A 13,531-nucleotide genomic window follows, 5' to 3' on the forward strand; every position below is an offset into this window, starting at 1 on the left:
CTACTGCAACAAGATGCTTGCCTAGCATGCCCGCGCATCGGAAAGGCACGGAGGCCAATTTTCTTCGCCCACATTGGAACACAAACAACAATGTATTGTGCGCAAACCTGCAACGTCACAGTGGACACGCCACCGTGACGTCCCAAATACCCAAAAACAACAGTCAGTCTTCAGTGTTAGTGGTCGAAGCTTATGTACATCGTGACCAACGGTAATTAAGGGCCGCGGGTCGGCCAGGTGCAGTGCGCACAGCCGCACTTCGGAGGCGGTATTCGTCAGTGTTCTCATTGGCCCGGCGCAGTTCGGGTCTCTTTTGAAGGAGCCCACGTACCAGTATGGTGAGTGATCTCTAGATCTTTGGCTGCTTTACGCCACATGGGCCACATAGTAAACAAACAAAACCTATCAGCAAATCGCATGACAAATTTTACAGACCTACTGCAGCCCCATGTGGGGCCTGGCGCTGCTCTTGATGGTGGCAGTGCCTTGCTACACGCATCGGACTCCGGTGAGTGCGACCAGATTGCAACGCTGTGCTGAAAAGCAAAAGGCTGTGAGTTCGGCGTGAAACCCCCAAGCCCCGTCTGCCCCGTAGGCATCCATAATCCAGTACAACGGCTACCCGGCCGAGGTGCACAACGTGACCACCAAGGACGGCTACATCCTGCAGCTGGACCGCATCCCGCGGCCCGGCGCGCGCGTCGTCTTCCTGGCCAACCAGATGGCGGGCTCGGCCGCGTCCTACCTGGTGCTGGGCAAGGGGAAGGCCCTCGGTCGGTGTGGTCGTCGCTAAAGCACTGCAGGCAACACACTTTCCCTCAAGGCATTGATCAAATTCTTAATGGATTGATTTTATTGTTCGCGACGTGCAGCGTTCTTGCTGTACGATGCTGGTTTCGACGTTTGGCTGGGCAATTTCCGCGGCACGCCGTTTTCTCTGAACCACGTCCACTTGAAGAGCTCGGATGACGCCTTCTGGAAGTTTGGGTAAGCCGTCGCTGGTCGCGTCCACTGACTGGCCGCGTCCACTGACTGGCCGCGTCCACTGACTGGCCGCGTCCACTGACTGGCCGCGTCCACTGACTGGCCGCGTCCACTGACTGGCCGCGTCCACTGACTGGCCGCGTCCACTGACTGGCCGCGTCCACTGACTGGCCGCGTCCACTGACTGGCCGATGTCATTTCGCCCAGGTGGCACGAGAACGGAGCCCTGGACAACCCGGCCATGCTGGAGTACGTGCTGGCGCGCTCCGGGCAGCGCGACCTCGTCTTCGGCGCGCACTCCATGGGGGGCACGTCCTTCTTCGTGATGGCCTCCGAGCGGCCCGACCTGGCGGCCAGGGTGCGCGCCGCCTTCCTCTTCGCCCCCGCCGTCTTCATGACGCGCACCAAGGACGAGCACCTGCTCGCCGTCGAGCCCATCGTCAACATCACCCAGGTCAGTCTCGAACAGGCTCGTCCGCTCATGGCCGCGTAGCTCATGTCAGTAGGGAAGCGCGGCATCAAAACAAAACGTAAAGGAAATGTGGCGAAAAACGGCAACGGTGCTGATTTGTTTTTGTTTTTCTTTCTCGTGGCCTTGACAAGGCCGCATCGGAACGGCTGCACGAGCACAGACGGCCCACCCAGCTGTTGGAAAAGGTCGCAGACGAGTTGTGCACCGGCGCGACGTCGGCCGCCACCGCGACATCGCGGCGCCAGTTCTGCGATATCGCGGGCCGCGCCGCCGGGCCGCACCGCTTCGTGAGTAATGGAAGCAATGAACCGCCCTGCAGAGTCTAGACGCTTGGCCCTCTGTCTCTCTCGCACCCGTGCGGCACGACCCATGAGTGGGAAAGAGACAGAGCGACGGAAACGACGACGAAAGCGGTGCTGACCGTCGACGCGGTGTTCCAGGGCTACACGTCGCCGCTGTACTTCGCGGACGGCGCCACCGTGCGGCAGGTCCTGCACACCGCACAACTAGCGGGCAGCCAGAGTAAGTGCGGCGTCCTTGCCGAACCGGGCTCGCGGTGCGTTTTGTGCTGAAGCCCGTCCGTGCTCTTGTGCGAAGGGCCCGCCTTCCGGCAGTACGACTACGGCAGTGAGGCGGCGAACGTGGCGCAGTACGGTTCCCCCGTCCCGCCGGACTACCGCCTGGACACCATCACGACCCCGGTGTACCTGTACAACGGCAAGGGGGACCTGACGTGCACGCCGGCGGTAAGCACAAGTCTTGTGGTGAAGTTTCTCCATACTATGGTGAAAATTACCCGGTAAAAATTATCCATTGATAGTGCAGCAGACTTTGCAAAGTTCTTTCGTATTATGCTTGTGTCTGCAGGATCAGGTGCTGCTGAAGAGCAGGCTGCGGAACGTCCGGCGATTCTTCCTGTCCCCGAACGACGCATTCGGCCACTACAACTTTGTGCGCGACCGAGACATCGTCAAAGACATGTGGCAGTTTGTCCTTGCGGACATGAAACCTTTCGCCAAGCAATCACTGTTAAAAAAATCCATCTCAATTTTAAGAAACTTTATGAAGCAGTTTACAAAGACTTTTTGGTAGTAAAAGTAATAAACTTTTTCTTCTTAAAAGTAAGAACCAAATTTCAAAAGTAATAATCTGTTTCTCAAATGTTGTTTTTGCATTTAACAAATTCTTGCATTTGGTAAACAATCTCAAATTTCATTAACCTGTTTTTCAATTTTAATAAAGTTTTAAAGACAGTGGGAGAACCATTGATTTACCATTATCACGAGCCACATGAATGCCACTCCTGCTTCGTTTACAAAAATCCAAAATTCAAAGAAAGACAAAAATAACAACGTCTGCAATAATCTCGCCAGTCTGCTGTGCTGTACGAGATAAAGAGGAAAAGTCGCCACAACGCGATAAAACAAAACCGACGCAACGTAAACGGCCGGATCGATTCCCAAATGTTGTTTTTTAAATCCTCCCGCGGAAATCGTTCTAGCGAGGTCCATTACAACACACAGTGCCAACCACCCTCCCTCACTATTTTTTTTCTGAAATTTCAGATTATCTTGTGTGACGCAAATTTACACATACTCATTTATGATTTTCAATCCTGTCCCAGTCTGAAAATTTTGTATCAAAATGCAGACATCCAGCTTAGATCCACAATCGCCTCGCTTACTGTGCACACAATCCAGCACGTATAGCTAAGGAGCGCCACGGAAGCGGTCACCGTAAGTCAATCAATTTTTGTGATTTTTTTTTCCGCTGCTTCCGAGAGCGCGTTCTCCGAAGTAGGTTTGTTATCTCGCGCCTTGAGTGACCCCCCGGGTCAACCTCGTGTGCTGACACAGTCTCACAGACAGTGATAAAAGGCGCAGAAATCGGCCGAGCCTCAGTTTCAAAACATGTTCCTTCAGGGCCGGTTGCTGCTGGTGGCGCTCTTGGGGGCGCCGCTGTTCACGGGTGAGCTGTCAGGGGTGTAGGAGAAGCACGCACTGTCAAACTATGGGGAACTCCACCCTCAAAATGCGGAGGTGTGAGGTTTTCAGTCTCTGCACTTGGAAGAGCGGGGTTATCCAAACTTCAAGAGTGGCGTTCTCCACTTTTGAACCATGTCAGGTAGACTACTCCACACTTGAGGTGAGGAGACCGAGGGAGACTGTTTCTCCGCGCCAGGAAATGTGGATTTGTCCTCACTCAGTTTGACAGTGCACTCACTCACAGTGTCGTTGTCCAAACTAACGCGCACACCCTTCCAGCGGCGTGTGACGAGTTCGAGTGCAGGAACGGCGCCTGCGTCGGCTTCCGCGACATCTGCGATGGCATGGACGACTGCGGCGACGGCACGGACGAGCTGGCCGCCAAGTGTGGAGGTGAGTCGCAAGGCGTCGCGTCGCAAGCACCAGAGGCGGATCCAGAGGCGGCCTTAGGGGGGCAAGTAGCACTGTTTGTCTAACTTTCAGAGGGGCGAACGAAAACCCCGCTGTTCTCCCCCTCCCCCATGGGGGGTGCAACTTGACTTGCGCAAAAGCAGCGAAGCGCCCCTGCGTCTCGCGTTTTCTCGCGCGGCGGCGTTGACGGGGAATACCCTTGCTTGTTTTCAGCCAACGCCGTGCCGCTGGCCGTGAACCAGAACGTGACAGTGCGGGTACAGTACAAAGCCCCCCACCGCGCCATCGCCTTCCGCTTGTGCGACGCCGCGTCCTGCAGCAGCCTCACGGTGGACAGCTTCCAGCCGGGCGGGGGGATGTCTTACGCCGCCGGCACCGCCTGCAACGCGCGCGCGCGCGGCTGTGACATGGACTTTGTAAGTGGCGCTGCGGTGTAGCGACTCCTGCCCCAAGCCAAAAATGCGTATCGCAGCAACTGAAAGCAGTGCTGAAATCATCTCACGGGGGCCAACAGGATGAACTTGCTGCTTTCAGACACACATTGACTCTTCGCCGAGCTTCGTGTCCGGCGAGTACGAGTTCGTGGTGGGCCGGCTGCCCGGCAAGCTCGCCGTGTGGCAGAAGGGGCACCGAAGGACAGCGGCCACAGTGGCCGCCGCCCCCGGCATGAACCGACTGCGCGTCGAACCTCTTCGGTGGTTTGCCGACCTGGAGGTGCAGTTCTCCGAGGGCGAGGCTCGCGAGATGTCGCAGGACAGTAGGTGTCGAGCTGTGCGACGAGTCCGAGAACACAGCTTGGAAGGGCAGGGCGGTCGTTGAAGGATGTCGTTGTTACAGCGCAGGCTAGAAACGTGACGGGCCCCGAGGCCAAGCCCCTGCTGCGGGTCGGCGCCACGGTGTTCCGCGGCCAGGACTGGAAGTGGGGCTCGCAGGACGGCAGCCCCCCCGGGCCGGGCGAGGTGGTGGCCTACGGCACCCTGATGCGAGCCACCGGCATCGTCGGCGTGCGCTGGCAGGCCGGCGAGTCCAACATCTACCGCATGGGCGCCGAGGGCAAGTACGACCTGGCCGTGCTCGACGACGGCCAGGCCGAGGACGACGCCGACGGTGAGTCTAGAGAAGGCCACTGCGCTCGAGGCGCGGACGCAGAGGGCGGTACGGTCAAGGGACGTGCGTTTGTGTGTTCCAGTGACGTGCCCCGAGTTCCAGTGTAAGAGTGGCGGCTGCGCGAGGTTCCTGGACAGGTGTGACGGCTTCGCCGACTGCGCCGACAAGTCCGACGAGGACGCGGCGACGTGCAGAGGTGAGTGGCATTGCTGGACGGGGCGTGAGGGTAGAGGCCCCCTTGCCCTGAAGGTGGCCAAAAGGCGCGTCACAGCCCCTCCGAAAAACAAACCTGGAGCCGCCTCTTCGTTGTTGTCCAACAGCGAACACTGTCAGCCTCCCCCAAGGCCGCAACACGACGGCCCGCGTGCAGTACAAAAGCCCGCAGAAGTACATCGAGTTCCACGCGTGCGGCAAGCACTCCTGCAGCCACGTGGACGTCCACGGCCTGACCCCGGCCGGGAAGCTGTCCTACGTGCTGGCCAGCGACTGCAACAAGAACAGCCGCCTGTGCGCGCTCAACTTCGTGAGTTCGTCGTGCACCGTGTTGACTCGCGAGCGAGACTATGCGTTTGCCTGATGCTATCACTGTTCATTCCTTATTGCGCAGACCCGCCTCTCCGAGGGCGACCGGTTCAGCTCTGGTGAGCTGGAGTTCGTGGTCGCGAGGCGTCCGGGGTGGATGTCCATCTGGCGCCGCAGCCACCCCGAGGACGTGGCCACCGTCAAGGTGAGCGACGACGCAGACACCCTGCAGATCCAGCCGGGGGTGTGGGTGTCCGACATCAAGGTCCAGTACACACCCGTGGGTGAGTTTGTCGTTTGTTTCCGTGGCCAGTTGGCTGCTGTGTGTTGTGCGCCACTGTAAGGCAGAGCCACATGACTGACGCGATCGTGCCTCCGCAGAGCCCTCCGAACGCAGTGCCGCCCCTCCTGGCTCCAGGGTGGTGACCGGCCCCGGCGCGCTGCCCCTGCTCAAGGTCGGCGCCAGGGTGATGCGCGGACGCGACTGGGACTGGGGCAACCAGGACGGGTCGGGCCTGGGCCGCGTCACCTCGAAGGGGCTGCTCATGAGGCTGGCCGGTGTGGTGGGGGTGCGTTGGGACAACGGCCACGAGAACGTATACCGCATGGACGCCGGCGACGACAAGTTCGACCTGGCCGTGGTGGTCGACGCGAGCGAGTTCCCCGGTACCGCGGACACCGCGGACGAGGACACCTCCACGATCGTGGAGGTCGCGGACACCGCGGACTCGGAGTCGGACGAGGACGCCGAAGCCTTGGCCGCGACGGGGGTCGCCGTCGGCTCGCGCGTGGTGCGGGGGAAGGACTGGAGGTGGGACGACCAGGACGGCAATCCCCCAGGCGAGGGCGTGGTGGTGGCCGTCAACAGCCCCGTCAGCGGATGGGTCAGCGTGCGCTGGCCGAGCGGCAAGCAGTACAACTACCGCATGGGCGAGAAGCGCGACCTGGCCGTGCTCGGCACCGCAGGCACCGCCACCCCCACGCAGGAGCCTGCCACCACCACAGAGACGGATTCGTCGGTGGTCGAGACACGCACTCCGACGACCTCAGCCAACACGAGCACAACCACCGTTTCGCCCTCGCCTTCGACCTCCACGTCGGCGCCCACCACCGAGTGGGAGTGGCTCCGGCCCGACAGCCCTGCCGACAACTCGCAGTCAGAGGATGACTCGGACGACGAGGCCGTCACCGAGAGCGCGACGACGACGATGAGTGAGTACACCTTGGTACACCTCCGTGGTGCGGGGCAAAAAGATCTTGGCGTCCTCGAAGCTGTAGCGTTTTCCCCTGCTGCAGGTTCCGCCGCAGTCGAGAAAGTCGAGGAAGTCGAGGAAGTCGAGGCCGGCCGCGTGGCGGGCGCCGAGGCGGCCGCGCGCCTCAAGCCGTGCTCCAGGGTGGTCCGCGGCAAGGACTGGCAGTGGGGCGCGCAGGACGGCACTCCGGCCGGCGAGGGCCGCGTCCTCGGCAGGGTCTCCAACACCGGCTGGGTGTCGGTGCGCTGGCCCAGCGGCGACGACAACCTGTACCGCATGGGCGCCGACGGCAAGTACGACCTCGACCTCCTCGAGACGGACGAGGCCCCCTCCGCCGAGGCCGACCCGCATTGCGCCCTCGACAAGACCGACGTGGGCGACAAGAGCATCCAGAGCCAGCCCGAGGTCATCGGCACCTATTCTTTCTAAAAGGACAATACGGAACGGATTGCATTTTTGCACCGATTTCTTTCGACCTCATCGATACCCCAATTCAATCCTCTCGCTCAGATCGATCACACATGATTTTAAGAATAACTGTGCGACCAAGTGTATTGAATCCGAATCTAAACTCTAATGTTCTTCTCAACAATAAATGTCTGTCACAACAATGGCACCTGGAGCCGCTGTTAAAATGCAACGAAAATCAAAAATAAAAGAATAATGGCTCCTTTTCGACCCTGTTTCAAAATTCTCTGTCATGACATCCAAAGCGTTCAGGTAAGACATACCCTGCTAACAGTCGGGCGGAAGCCCTTCGTCGCTCAAAACGGACTCCGGGGAACACACTACGATTCAGATTCAGAGTCGGCTCAAGTTGCACTCCACCGCCGCACGTCCGGGGGTGGATGGGCGGGCGTTCGGAAACACGTGCAAGTCTCAAGGCGGCCGCAGCGAACGGCCCAGGCGGTCTTGGCTCGCTAACTTGCTGAGGTGAGGCGATCTCTGGGTGATCCGAGTAAGCTGCGTGGCACGCACGGCGCGCAGCAGGACGTAGAGTGCCACAGCCTGAAGCGTGTCTGCAGCAAGTCCAGGGAGCCTCCCCCGGGCCGCCCTCCACTCGAGCAGTGCCGCAAGCGGCGGCAGGCGTCACTGGAGCAGTGCCGTGACGAGCACTGCCGAGGCCTGCCGCTGCCGAGTGACGAATGGCGTGACAGGACTTGTGACACTGCCGTGACGGTGGCCGCGCCACGCACGGAGCCCTTGGTGTACCGCCGCACCGAGGCCCCTCCGCGGCCCGGCCCGCGACCCCCGTCGCCCAGAGACCCTCGCCTCCGCTGTGACCGCTACGCGAGGTTAGCCACTTTGCCAACCTCGAAAGGGTCTCAAGACATGAGTTGGAGGCAGCCCGTGTTCAAAATGCGCAGATGCCCCGAATCGTGGATGCCCACCGCCTGGACCGCCGCAGCGCCAATCCGAACCCGAACGAAGGCGTGGACTGAACAACCTTACCAAGGTTTTTGCTACGTCAACTCCCCGAAGCAGGAAACAACCTGAAAAATATCAGAATAAACACTGCATTTCTTTTCACGTGACCAACTAAAATAACGAACCGAGCAGGAAGTTTTGTTTGTATCGCACGTTTCGCGCCCCTGTTTGTTTGACGCGCCTCGTACCGGATGGCGAGCCGCCACCGCCAGAGGGCAGCACTCGCGCTTCCCCCTCCCTTTCCCCCGCGCGGCGGTGACACAACCGGCACAACTCTGGTACAGAATGAAACAAGCGCCGGCCCGGCTTCTCTGTTGACAATTTTGTTTGAGTTGAGGCTTGTCCGTTCTCTTGTGTCTTGGCTGTCTTGTCGCTTTTCCCCAGCCACTTGCTTGTTCTCATCTGCAACTCCGCAAGTTCATTTGTTGCTCGGCAATCCCGTGGTTTTGGGCAGGGCAGCGTGTCTTTTGTCGTCTGCCCAATGTTTTGATCAGCTTGGGTTGGGGTTAAGCAAAACAAAACACAATTTAATTTGTGAAGTGTGGGAAGGTGGGTATCCTTGTGGATTTCGTTTCAAAGCAATATTAGAGCTGTTGACAGTAAAGTTTTGTTTCTAGGAACACGAGGCAAAATCACTGTTCAATGGCATTAGTGTCTCTGGGGTAGGTCTCATAAAGACCCCATGTCCGCTGGAATATATACATTTTCTGTTATTACATTATCTTTGAATGATGTTACAGCCGGTGCAGTGTTCTCTTTGGAGCCATTAGTGCAGTTCTGTATTCTCAAGGAATTCCGAGGAGTTTGTTTAGAATGGCATCGACTTATGTTACTGGTTCCAATTCAATAGCGTATGTAACGGCTCCCTCTGAGGAAGTGGCCAAGAAACTAGCCCGGTACGGTTCAGCTGCATGGAGTATCTTTGACTTTGCTACATTATTTTTTCCTAATAATTTTATTCAATTGTTCTACTAGGTCTATTGTACAACAAAAATTAGCCGCATGTGTGAATATAGTTCCAAAAGTTACCTCTGTGTAAGTTATTTAAATTGGATTCATGCTAAATTTTGTTGCACGCTCAATATATCATTTTCTCTTTGGTGTGTTTAGGTATGAATGGGAGGGAAAACTTAATGAAGATTCTGAAGTATTAATGGTGAGTTTATTTTTCAGTCATTCCTTTACAAAATTGAATCTATTGGCAACTACTTGTAGCTGAAAAGACATGCTTAAATTTTCAGATGATTAAAACGAGAACCTCGCTTATAGCAGATGTTGTTCAGTTGGTCAAGTAAGCTATTGGAAACAAATAGTTCATACTGAATGTGTTAAAAATTATAAAGAATTTCTCTCTTAAAAATGTTCTGTTTTTTTACAGGAATGATCACCCGTATGATTGCCCCGAAGTCATTTCAGTTCCAGTAAGTATTCCCATCCCTTAATTAATCATACAAGTCTTTTTTACGTCTTACATCCACCCTTTCCTAAAAATTTTGCTTCAATAAAAACACTTAAGGTTGATATTTTTTCAACTTTTGTTTCTTTTCCAGATTGAAAGCGGGAGCGAAGATTATCTCAAATGGGTATCAGACTCAGTACAGCAAAAGTGAAAATGGAAAAATGCCACCCCGAAACGAATGTTTTGTCACAAATAAATTATCTGTAATACATCCCTCTAATGTTTCCAGGGTTAGAAAATTACCTTATAAACATATCAAACATCTGTCAACACAAATTTGTGCATACTCTGCTATCAAAATAGATTGTTTTTTTGTTTTTTTATCACAGAAAGGATTGTTAACAACGCACACTCTGGCAAATACTACAGCTTAGCCACAACGGTTGCATATTACTACCACTCTAGTGCCTAGGCTCTTAGCAATAGCTTTGCGCACTGCTTGGAGCTGTACCTGGCACTTTTGATATGACCTTCCATGTTTTGAGATACGGTAGAGCTCCACAAGGCGCAGTGCATCAAACTGGTAACGCTCCACCAGTTCGCCCAAACGCTCTGGCAAGTCATTACTGCCCCACGCCCAGTTAGGGTCGCAGAGTTCACTCTGAAACAAACAAAATATAATTAATTTTTTAAAAATCCACTCTTTTTCAGAAAAGTATTTTCAAAAAGGCCTTGGGTAAAATGCTTACTATTGGTCTATCTGGTGGAAGATCAACCTCTAGAGAGAGCTCTCGCAGGGTACGGCGGTGTTGTGCAATTAATGGTAATGCTATATGACGTGGCAACCAGATCTAAAACAATAATCCAGAAATTTTATGTGTTTTTTTTGTTAATTAATAACTTAAGAGATGGTTGTTGAAAAGATTTACATAATAGCATACCTTTAGCCACACTATACCAACATGTGACCTAGGAACATCTTCAAACTGCCATGCCTTTGTAGGGTCTTTAAGGTCATAAGTGAACTTGCTCTCAAGAGGGTTGTCCTGGTCAGGCCATCTAAATGGACCGAAGTCATCACACACTATAGCAGCACTCGCACTCCAAATTTGAAGCCGCCTAAGTCTGTAAACCAAAATTAGTTAGAGTTTTGGGTGAGTATTGGAAGAGCTTTAAGTATTCTCTGCTTGCAATTTTCACTTAAAAATTTAACCAACCTGGGCATAGTTGCAAGAACCTGAAGGTGTGCTGGGCCTGGGTCTGTTATGTGTAAGTCTTCAATGTGAGGTGCCACAACCTGCAATACACGCAATGCCCAGTCTGGATCGTAGCCGCAGTGTAAGGATCGAAGTCCTTTAAACTGTGAAATGAAGAAAGATGATACACTTAATTTATTGTTTACATGTATCATTCCTTTGAGGACTGCTCATGTTAAAATATTTGTTAATTAGATATAAAAACATTATCAAACATACCGTACGCAGCTCTGTACAGTCAGCAAGATACTCAGCTTTCTCTCCTATTGATTCAAAGGGCTCTGAAAGTCTTATACTATTGTCAGGTCTGTGAAACTGAATCACAGGTTTTGTCTAAAAATGAAAATTAACACAATTACTCCAACCAATTAACATGGAGGGGGAAAAAGTCCTTCACTGAAATTACAATTTACCTTGGTGAGCCTGCCTCTAGAGTGCAGCAGATAATGCACTAGTTGTGCCCATCCCATCATTTCTTCATGATTCTTATCTACAGCTTGAGTGGATGCATTGGCTTGGTTTAAGTTAATAGTTAACTCCCTTGTTGCTTCAAGGCCCTGTGCTGTGCCCCGCACAGTAATTCGCATGGCAGAGTCAGAGCCACTCAGAAGTTGGGCAACATATGGCATCTGCTGGTTCAATGAAGGCTGGATAAGCAATGAAATACATGAAATTAGTGCATTATTTAGAAATTTAAGGAGAAAAGTGAGACACACCAAATGAATAATGTTTTACAGATTATTCAGTTCTCTCAACATTGCTTACTGAAATTCCTTTATTGTAGGAGTCTATTGTGGTGCGGACAGCAGCAATCTCTTTCCGAAGTAAGTTAAGGAGACGAAGCCGCTTTTGTTCTTGATCCACAGGACTGTGTGTGTTTGTACAGCAGTCCCTTGCGGGAGAGTCTGCCAGTGGCGTTGCCATTTCAACACCACTAGTTTGAGGGATTACCTGTAAAAGGAAGAGTCTGTGAAACTTTATTTATAAAAATAGGGTGACACCAGTGAGCATGGTTGAGCTAAGACTGGAGCACTATCACACAGTTGCACAATATTGTGTAGATAACTCAGAAAAATAATTCATAATATTTGAACAGACAAACGAATTTCGTTGCTAGGATAATAAGTTCTGTCAAAATAGATTTCAATTATTATCAAGGCAAATTGAACGCACAAAGAATAAAGCAGTGCTAAGTGGTGTAAGCATTATAAACATGACAGCAGAAAGGGTTATGTTGTGGAGCACGAACCGACACAAGCCCAAATTTCATGGAAATCAGATCATGACATGTTTACAACTCACAACTTGAACAAACGCCAGGTTCAAGGGGACCAATATTTTCCACGTGCACTCGTTTTGGACCGCACCTACGTTGGGTAGAAGTGAAGGTACTACTGATACTGACAGGCCGCTAAGCGGGCTTGGCTTTGGCTTCTGCTACACTGTGTCGGAAGAGCGAGAGGGGGGGGGGGAGATGTATAGCCGGGCGGGGCTACGCTGGACTGCGCGCATGGGCCGAGCCACAGCGCCGGCAAGCAGGCAACCCAACGTACTCCAGCACAGGTTGGGTTGCCCTGTCCCGCCTGTCTCACTGAGTACATCCCCCGAAGGGGTGTAGGGCTCTAGTCTCACTACGGCTGATCCAACAGAGGCTCTGAACTGGACAGTGTAAGGTCGCCTGCAAGTGCATGCATGAAATTTGCGAGGTTTTTAGGCAGTCGTTTCGACTGACTTCACACGCCTGACACTGTAGGTTGCAGCGAGTGTTGTGTTGTGTTCTCCGCTCTCGTCGACGAGAGTCATTTCTTAGAGCAAATGGGGCTGCGTTTTGGTGAACACGTTGAGGAGCTTGCTCTGCTCGTTCGGCTCCGTGCTCCGTCTCGTCAAAACAGCCCCGTCCTCCGGGAAGGTCCCGCCGTCCTCCGCTGCTCGACACAAAGGGGCCGGGCAGGTCGGGGCAGGTAAGGACAAGGACCGCGTGTTCCTCCTGAGGGCCCCAGCTCCGCTCCGCTCTGCACTCTGCACCGCATTGCTCGGTGCGCGACGCAGCGACGCCCACCCGGCCGGGCTGTCGCGGCCTTAGTTTCCTGCAGACTGATTCCGAGAGTCGTTTTCGCCGCTCTGTCTCTTTTCCACTCATGGGGTGACGAATAGGAATCTCGGAATCAGTCTACCGGAGGCTGGCTGACTAGCTGGCCGGCTGGCCGGGCACGCTGGGGCCGTCCGTCAGCAGCCTCAGCGTCCACGCCGACCACCGCGCGGCGGGGCGCGGACGGGGCGCGGGGGCGTCGTGGACACGTGGTGGACAGGTGCTGGCGGGGCGGGCTGGTTGCAGGAGGGTTGCAGGACCGCCCCGCCGACCCGGAGCCGGGCGGCACAAGCCTTTGTTTGGCAGCCTCTGCACCGGATTCTGTAATCCGGTGCTCCCTGTACGGCACTGCTTGTCACTCTGTCTGCCTCGCTCTCTTGTGGTACGCTCGCTGAGTGCGAGAGAGACGACAGCACGACGAAAGTGCTCAATCTGTAAGTGAGTGCACGGATCGCCTCCCCCACCCGAATCTTACTGCAACGTGCGTGGAAACGAGGGGGGGGTCACTCATCGGCGCGCCAAAAAAGAAAACCGAGAAAAGCTCGTGGACTTGTTTACAGATTCACCGTTGCTCGCAGCATGGCTGCACTCGGTGGCTGCCTACCCGCCAAAGGGCACAGGCAGG

The 13,531-nt window shown here is 54.4% G+C and overlaps 4 protein-coding genes across 8 annotated transcripts; 3 read left to right on the forward strand and 1 right to left on the reverse strand.

Annotated features, from left to right (window-relative positions):
- Nucleotides 1-208: 208 nt before the first annotated feature.
- LOC117640980 (lipase 3-like) lies at nucleotides 209-2,710 on the forward strand. Its single transcript, XM_034378055.1, has 9 exons — nucleotides 209-338; nucleotides 434-508; nucleotides 596-773; nucleotides 873-987; nucleotides 1,192-1,438; nucleotides 1,588-1,743; nucleotides 1,897-1,978; nucleotides 2,054-2,202; nucleotides 2,324-2,710. The coding sequence occupies exons 1-9, from the start codon at nucleotides 336-338 to the stop codon at nucleotides 2,546-2,548; spliced, it is 1,230 nt and encodes a 409-aa protein (XP_034233946.1). The 5' UTR covers nucleotides 209-335; the 3' UTR covers nucleotides 2,549-2,710.
- Nucleotides 2,711-3,267: 557 nt separating this feature from the next.
- Nucleotides 3,268-7,412, forward strand: LOC117640978. Its single transcript, XM_034378049.1, has 10 exons — nucleotides 3,268-3,424; nucleotides 3,721-3,834; nucleotides 4,066-4,268; nucleotides 4,387-4,609; nucleotides 4,690-4,959; nucleotides 5,042-5,155; nucleotides 5,280-5,482; nucleotides 5,567-5,765; nucleotides 5,863-6,693; nucleotides 6,778-7,412. Exons 1-10 carry the CDS (start codon nucleotides 3,367-3,369, stop codon nucleotides 7,161-7,163), a joined length of 2,601 nt encoding a protein of 866 aa, XP_034233940.1. The 5' UTR covers nucleotides 3,268-3,366; the 3' UTR covers nucleotides 7,164-7,412.
- An 862-nt stretch (nucleotides 7,413-8,274) lies between these two features.
- Nucleotides 8,275-9,832, forward strand: LOC117640982 (protein CutA homolog). The gene is made up of 8 exons (XM_034378056.1): nucleotides 8,275-8,711; nucleotides 8,780-8,824; nucleotides 8,903-9,058; nucleotides 9,138-9,197; nucleotides 9,273-9,318; nucleotides 9,404-9,453; nucleotides 9,541-9,583; nucleotides 9,713-9,832. The coding sequence occupies exons 2-8, from the start codon at nucleotides 8,805-8,807 to the stop codon at nucleotides 9,770-9,772; spliced, it is 435 nt and encodes a 144-aa protein (XP_034233947.1). The 5' UTR covers nucleotides 8,275-8,711; nucleotides 8,780-8,804; the 3' UTR covers nucleotides 9,773-9,832.
- On the reverse strand, nucleotides 9,311-12,278 carry LOC117640979. 5 transcript variants are annotated; one of them, XM_034378053.1, is made up of 8 exons: nucleotides 12,185-12,278; nucleotides 11,583-11,768; nucleotides 11,231-11,464; nucleotides 11,037-11,150; nucleotides 10,779-10,921; nucleotides 10,503-10,686; nucleotides 10,311-10,412; nucleotides 9,311-10,222 (listed from the first exon to the last, which is right to left on the reverse strand). In XM_034378053.1, the coding sequence occupies exons 2-8, from the start codon at nucleotides 11,739-11,741 to the stop codon at nucleotides 9,992-9,994; spliced, it is 1,167 nt and encodes a 388-aa protein (XP_034233944.1). In that variant the 5' UTR covers nucleotides 11,742-11,768; nucleotides 12,185-12,278; the 3' UTR covers nucleotides 9,311-9,991. The 5 variants fall into 5 exon arrangements, with proteins under 5 accessions (XP_034233944.1, XP_034233945.1, XP_034233943.1 ...); XM_034378054.1 differs by having other exon boundaries at nucleotides 12,189-12,266; XM_034378052.1 differs by having other exon boundaries at nucleotides 12,120-12,265.
- Between the last annotated feature and the right edge of the window lie 1,253 nt (nucleotides 12,279-13,531).

Source organism: Thrips palmi, unplaced genomic scaffold (assembly GCF_012932325.1).
Source record: "Thrips palmi isolate BJ-2018 unplaced genomic scaffold, TpBJ-2018v1 HiC_scaffold_15, whole genome shotgun sequence".
In the NCBI taxonomy this organism is placed as follows: Eukaryota; Metazoa; Arthropoda; class Insecta; order Thysanoptera; family Thripidae; genus Thrips; species Thrips palmi.

What these genes read in the sequence shown, in the direction of transcription:
- LOC117640979 (XM_034378050.1), bottom strand. Translation starts at nt 12,032, where the DNA reads ATGTTTATAATGCTTACACCACTTAGCACTGCTTTATTCTTT. An exon ending in CCTACAATAAAGGAATTTCA is followed by an intron (nt 11,465 to 11,582) that starts GTAAGCAATGTT and finishes TTGCTTATCCAG; the next exon opens with CCTTCATTGAACCAGCAGAT. An exon ending in TTCCACCAGATAGACCAATA is followed by an intron (nt 10,223 to 10,310) that starts GTAAGCATTTTA and finishes TGTTTGTTTCAG; the next exon opens with AGTGAACTCTGCGACCCTAA.
- LOC117640982 (XM_034378056.1), top strand. Translation starts at nt 8,805, where the DNA reads ATGGCATTAGTGTCTCTGGG. An exon ending in GTGGCCAAGAAACTAGCCCG is followed by an intron (nt 9,059 to 9,137) that starts GTACGGTTCAGC and finishes TTGTTCTACTAG; the next exon opens with GTCTATTGTACAACAAAAAT. An exon ending in GATGTTGTTCAGTTGGTCAA is followed by an intron (nt 9,454 to 9,540) that starts GTAAGCTATTGG and finishes GTTTTTTTACAG; the next exon opens with GAATGATCACCCGTATGATT.
- LOC117640980 (XM_034378055.1), top strand. An exon ending in GACGCCTTCTGGAAGTTTGG is followed by an intron (nt 988 to 1,191) that starts GTAAGCCGTCGC and finishes CATTTCGCCCAG; the next exon opens with GTGGCACGAGAACGGAGCCC. An exon ending in CCATCGTCAACATCACCCAG is followed by an intron (nt 1,439 to 1,587) that starts GTCAGTCTCGAA and finishes GGCCTTGACAAG; the next exon opens with GCCGCATCGGAACGGCTGCA.
- LOC117640978 (XM_034378049.1), top strand. Translation starts at nt 3,367, where the DNA reads ATGTTCCTTCAGGGCCGGTTGCTGCTGGTGGCGCTCTTGGGGGCGCCG. An exon ending in GGGGGCGCCGCTGTTCACGG is followed by an intron (nt 3,425 to 3,720) that starts GTGAGCTGTCAG and finishes ACACCCTTCCAG; the next exon opens with CGGCGTGTGACGAGTTCGAG. An exon ending in GAGCGCGACGACGACGATGA is followed by an intron (nt 6,694 to 6,777) that starts GTGAGTACACCT and finishes CCCCTGCTGCAG; the next exon opens with GTTCCGCCGCAGTCGAGAAA.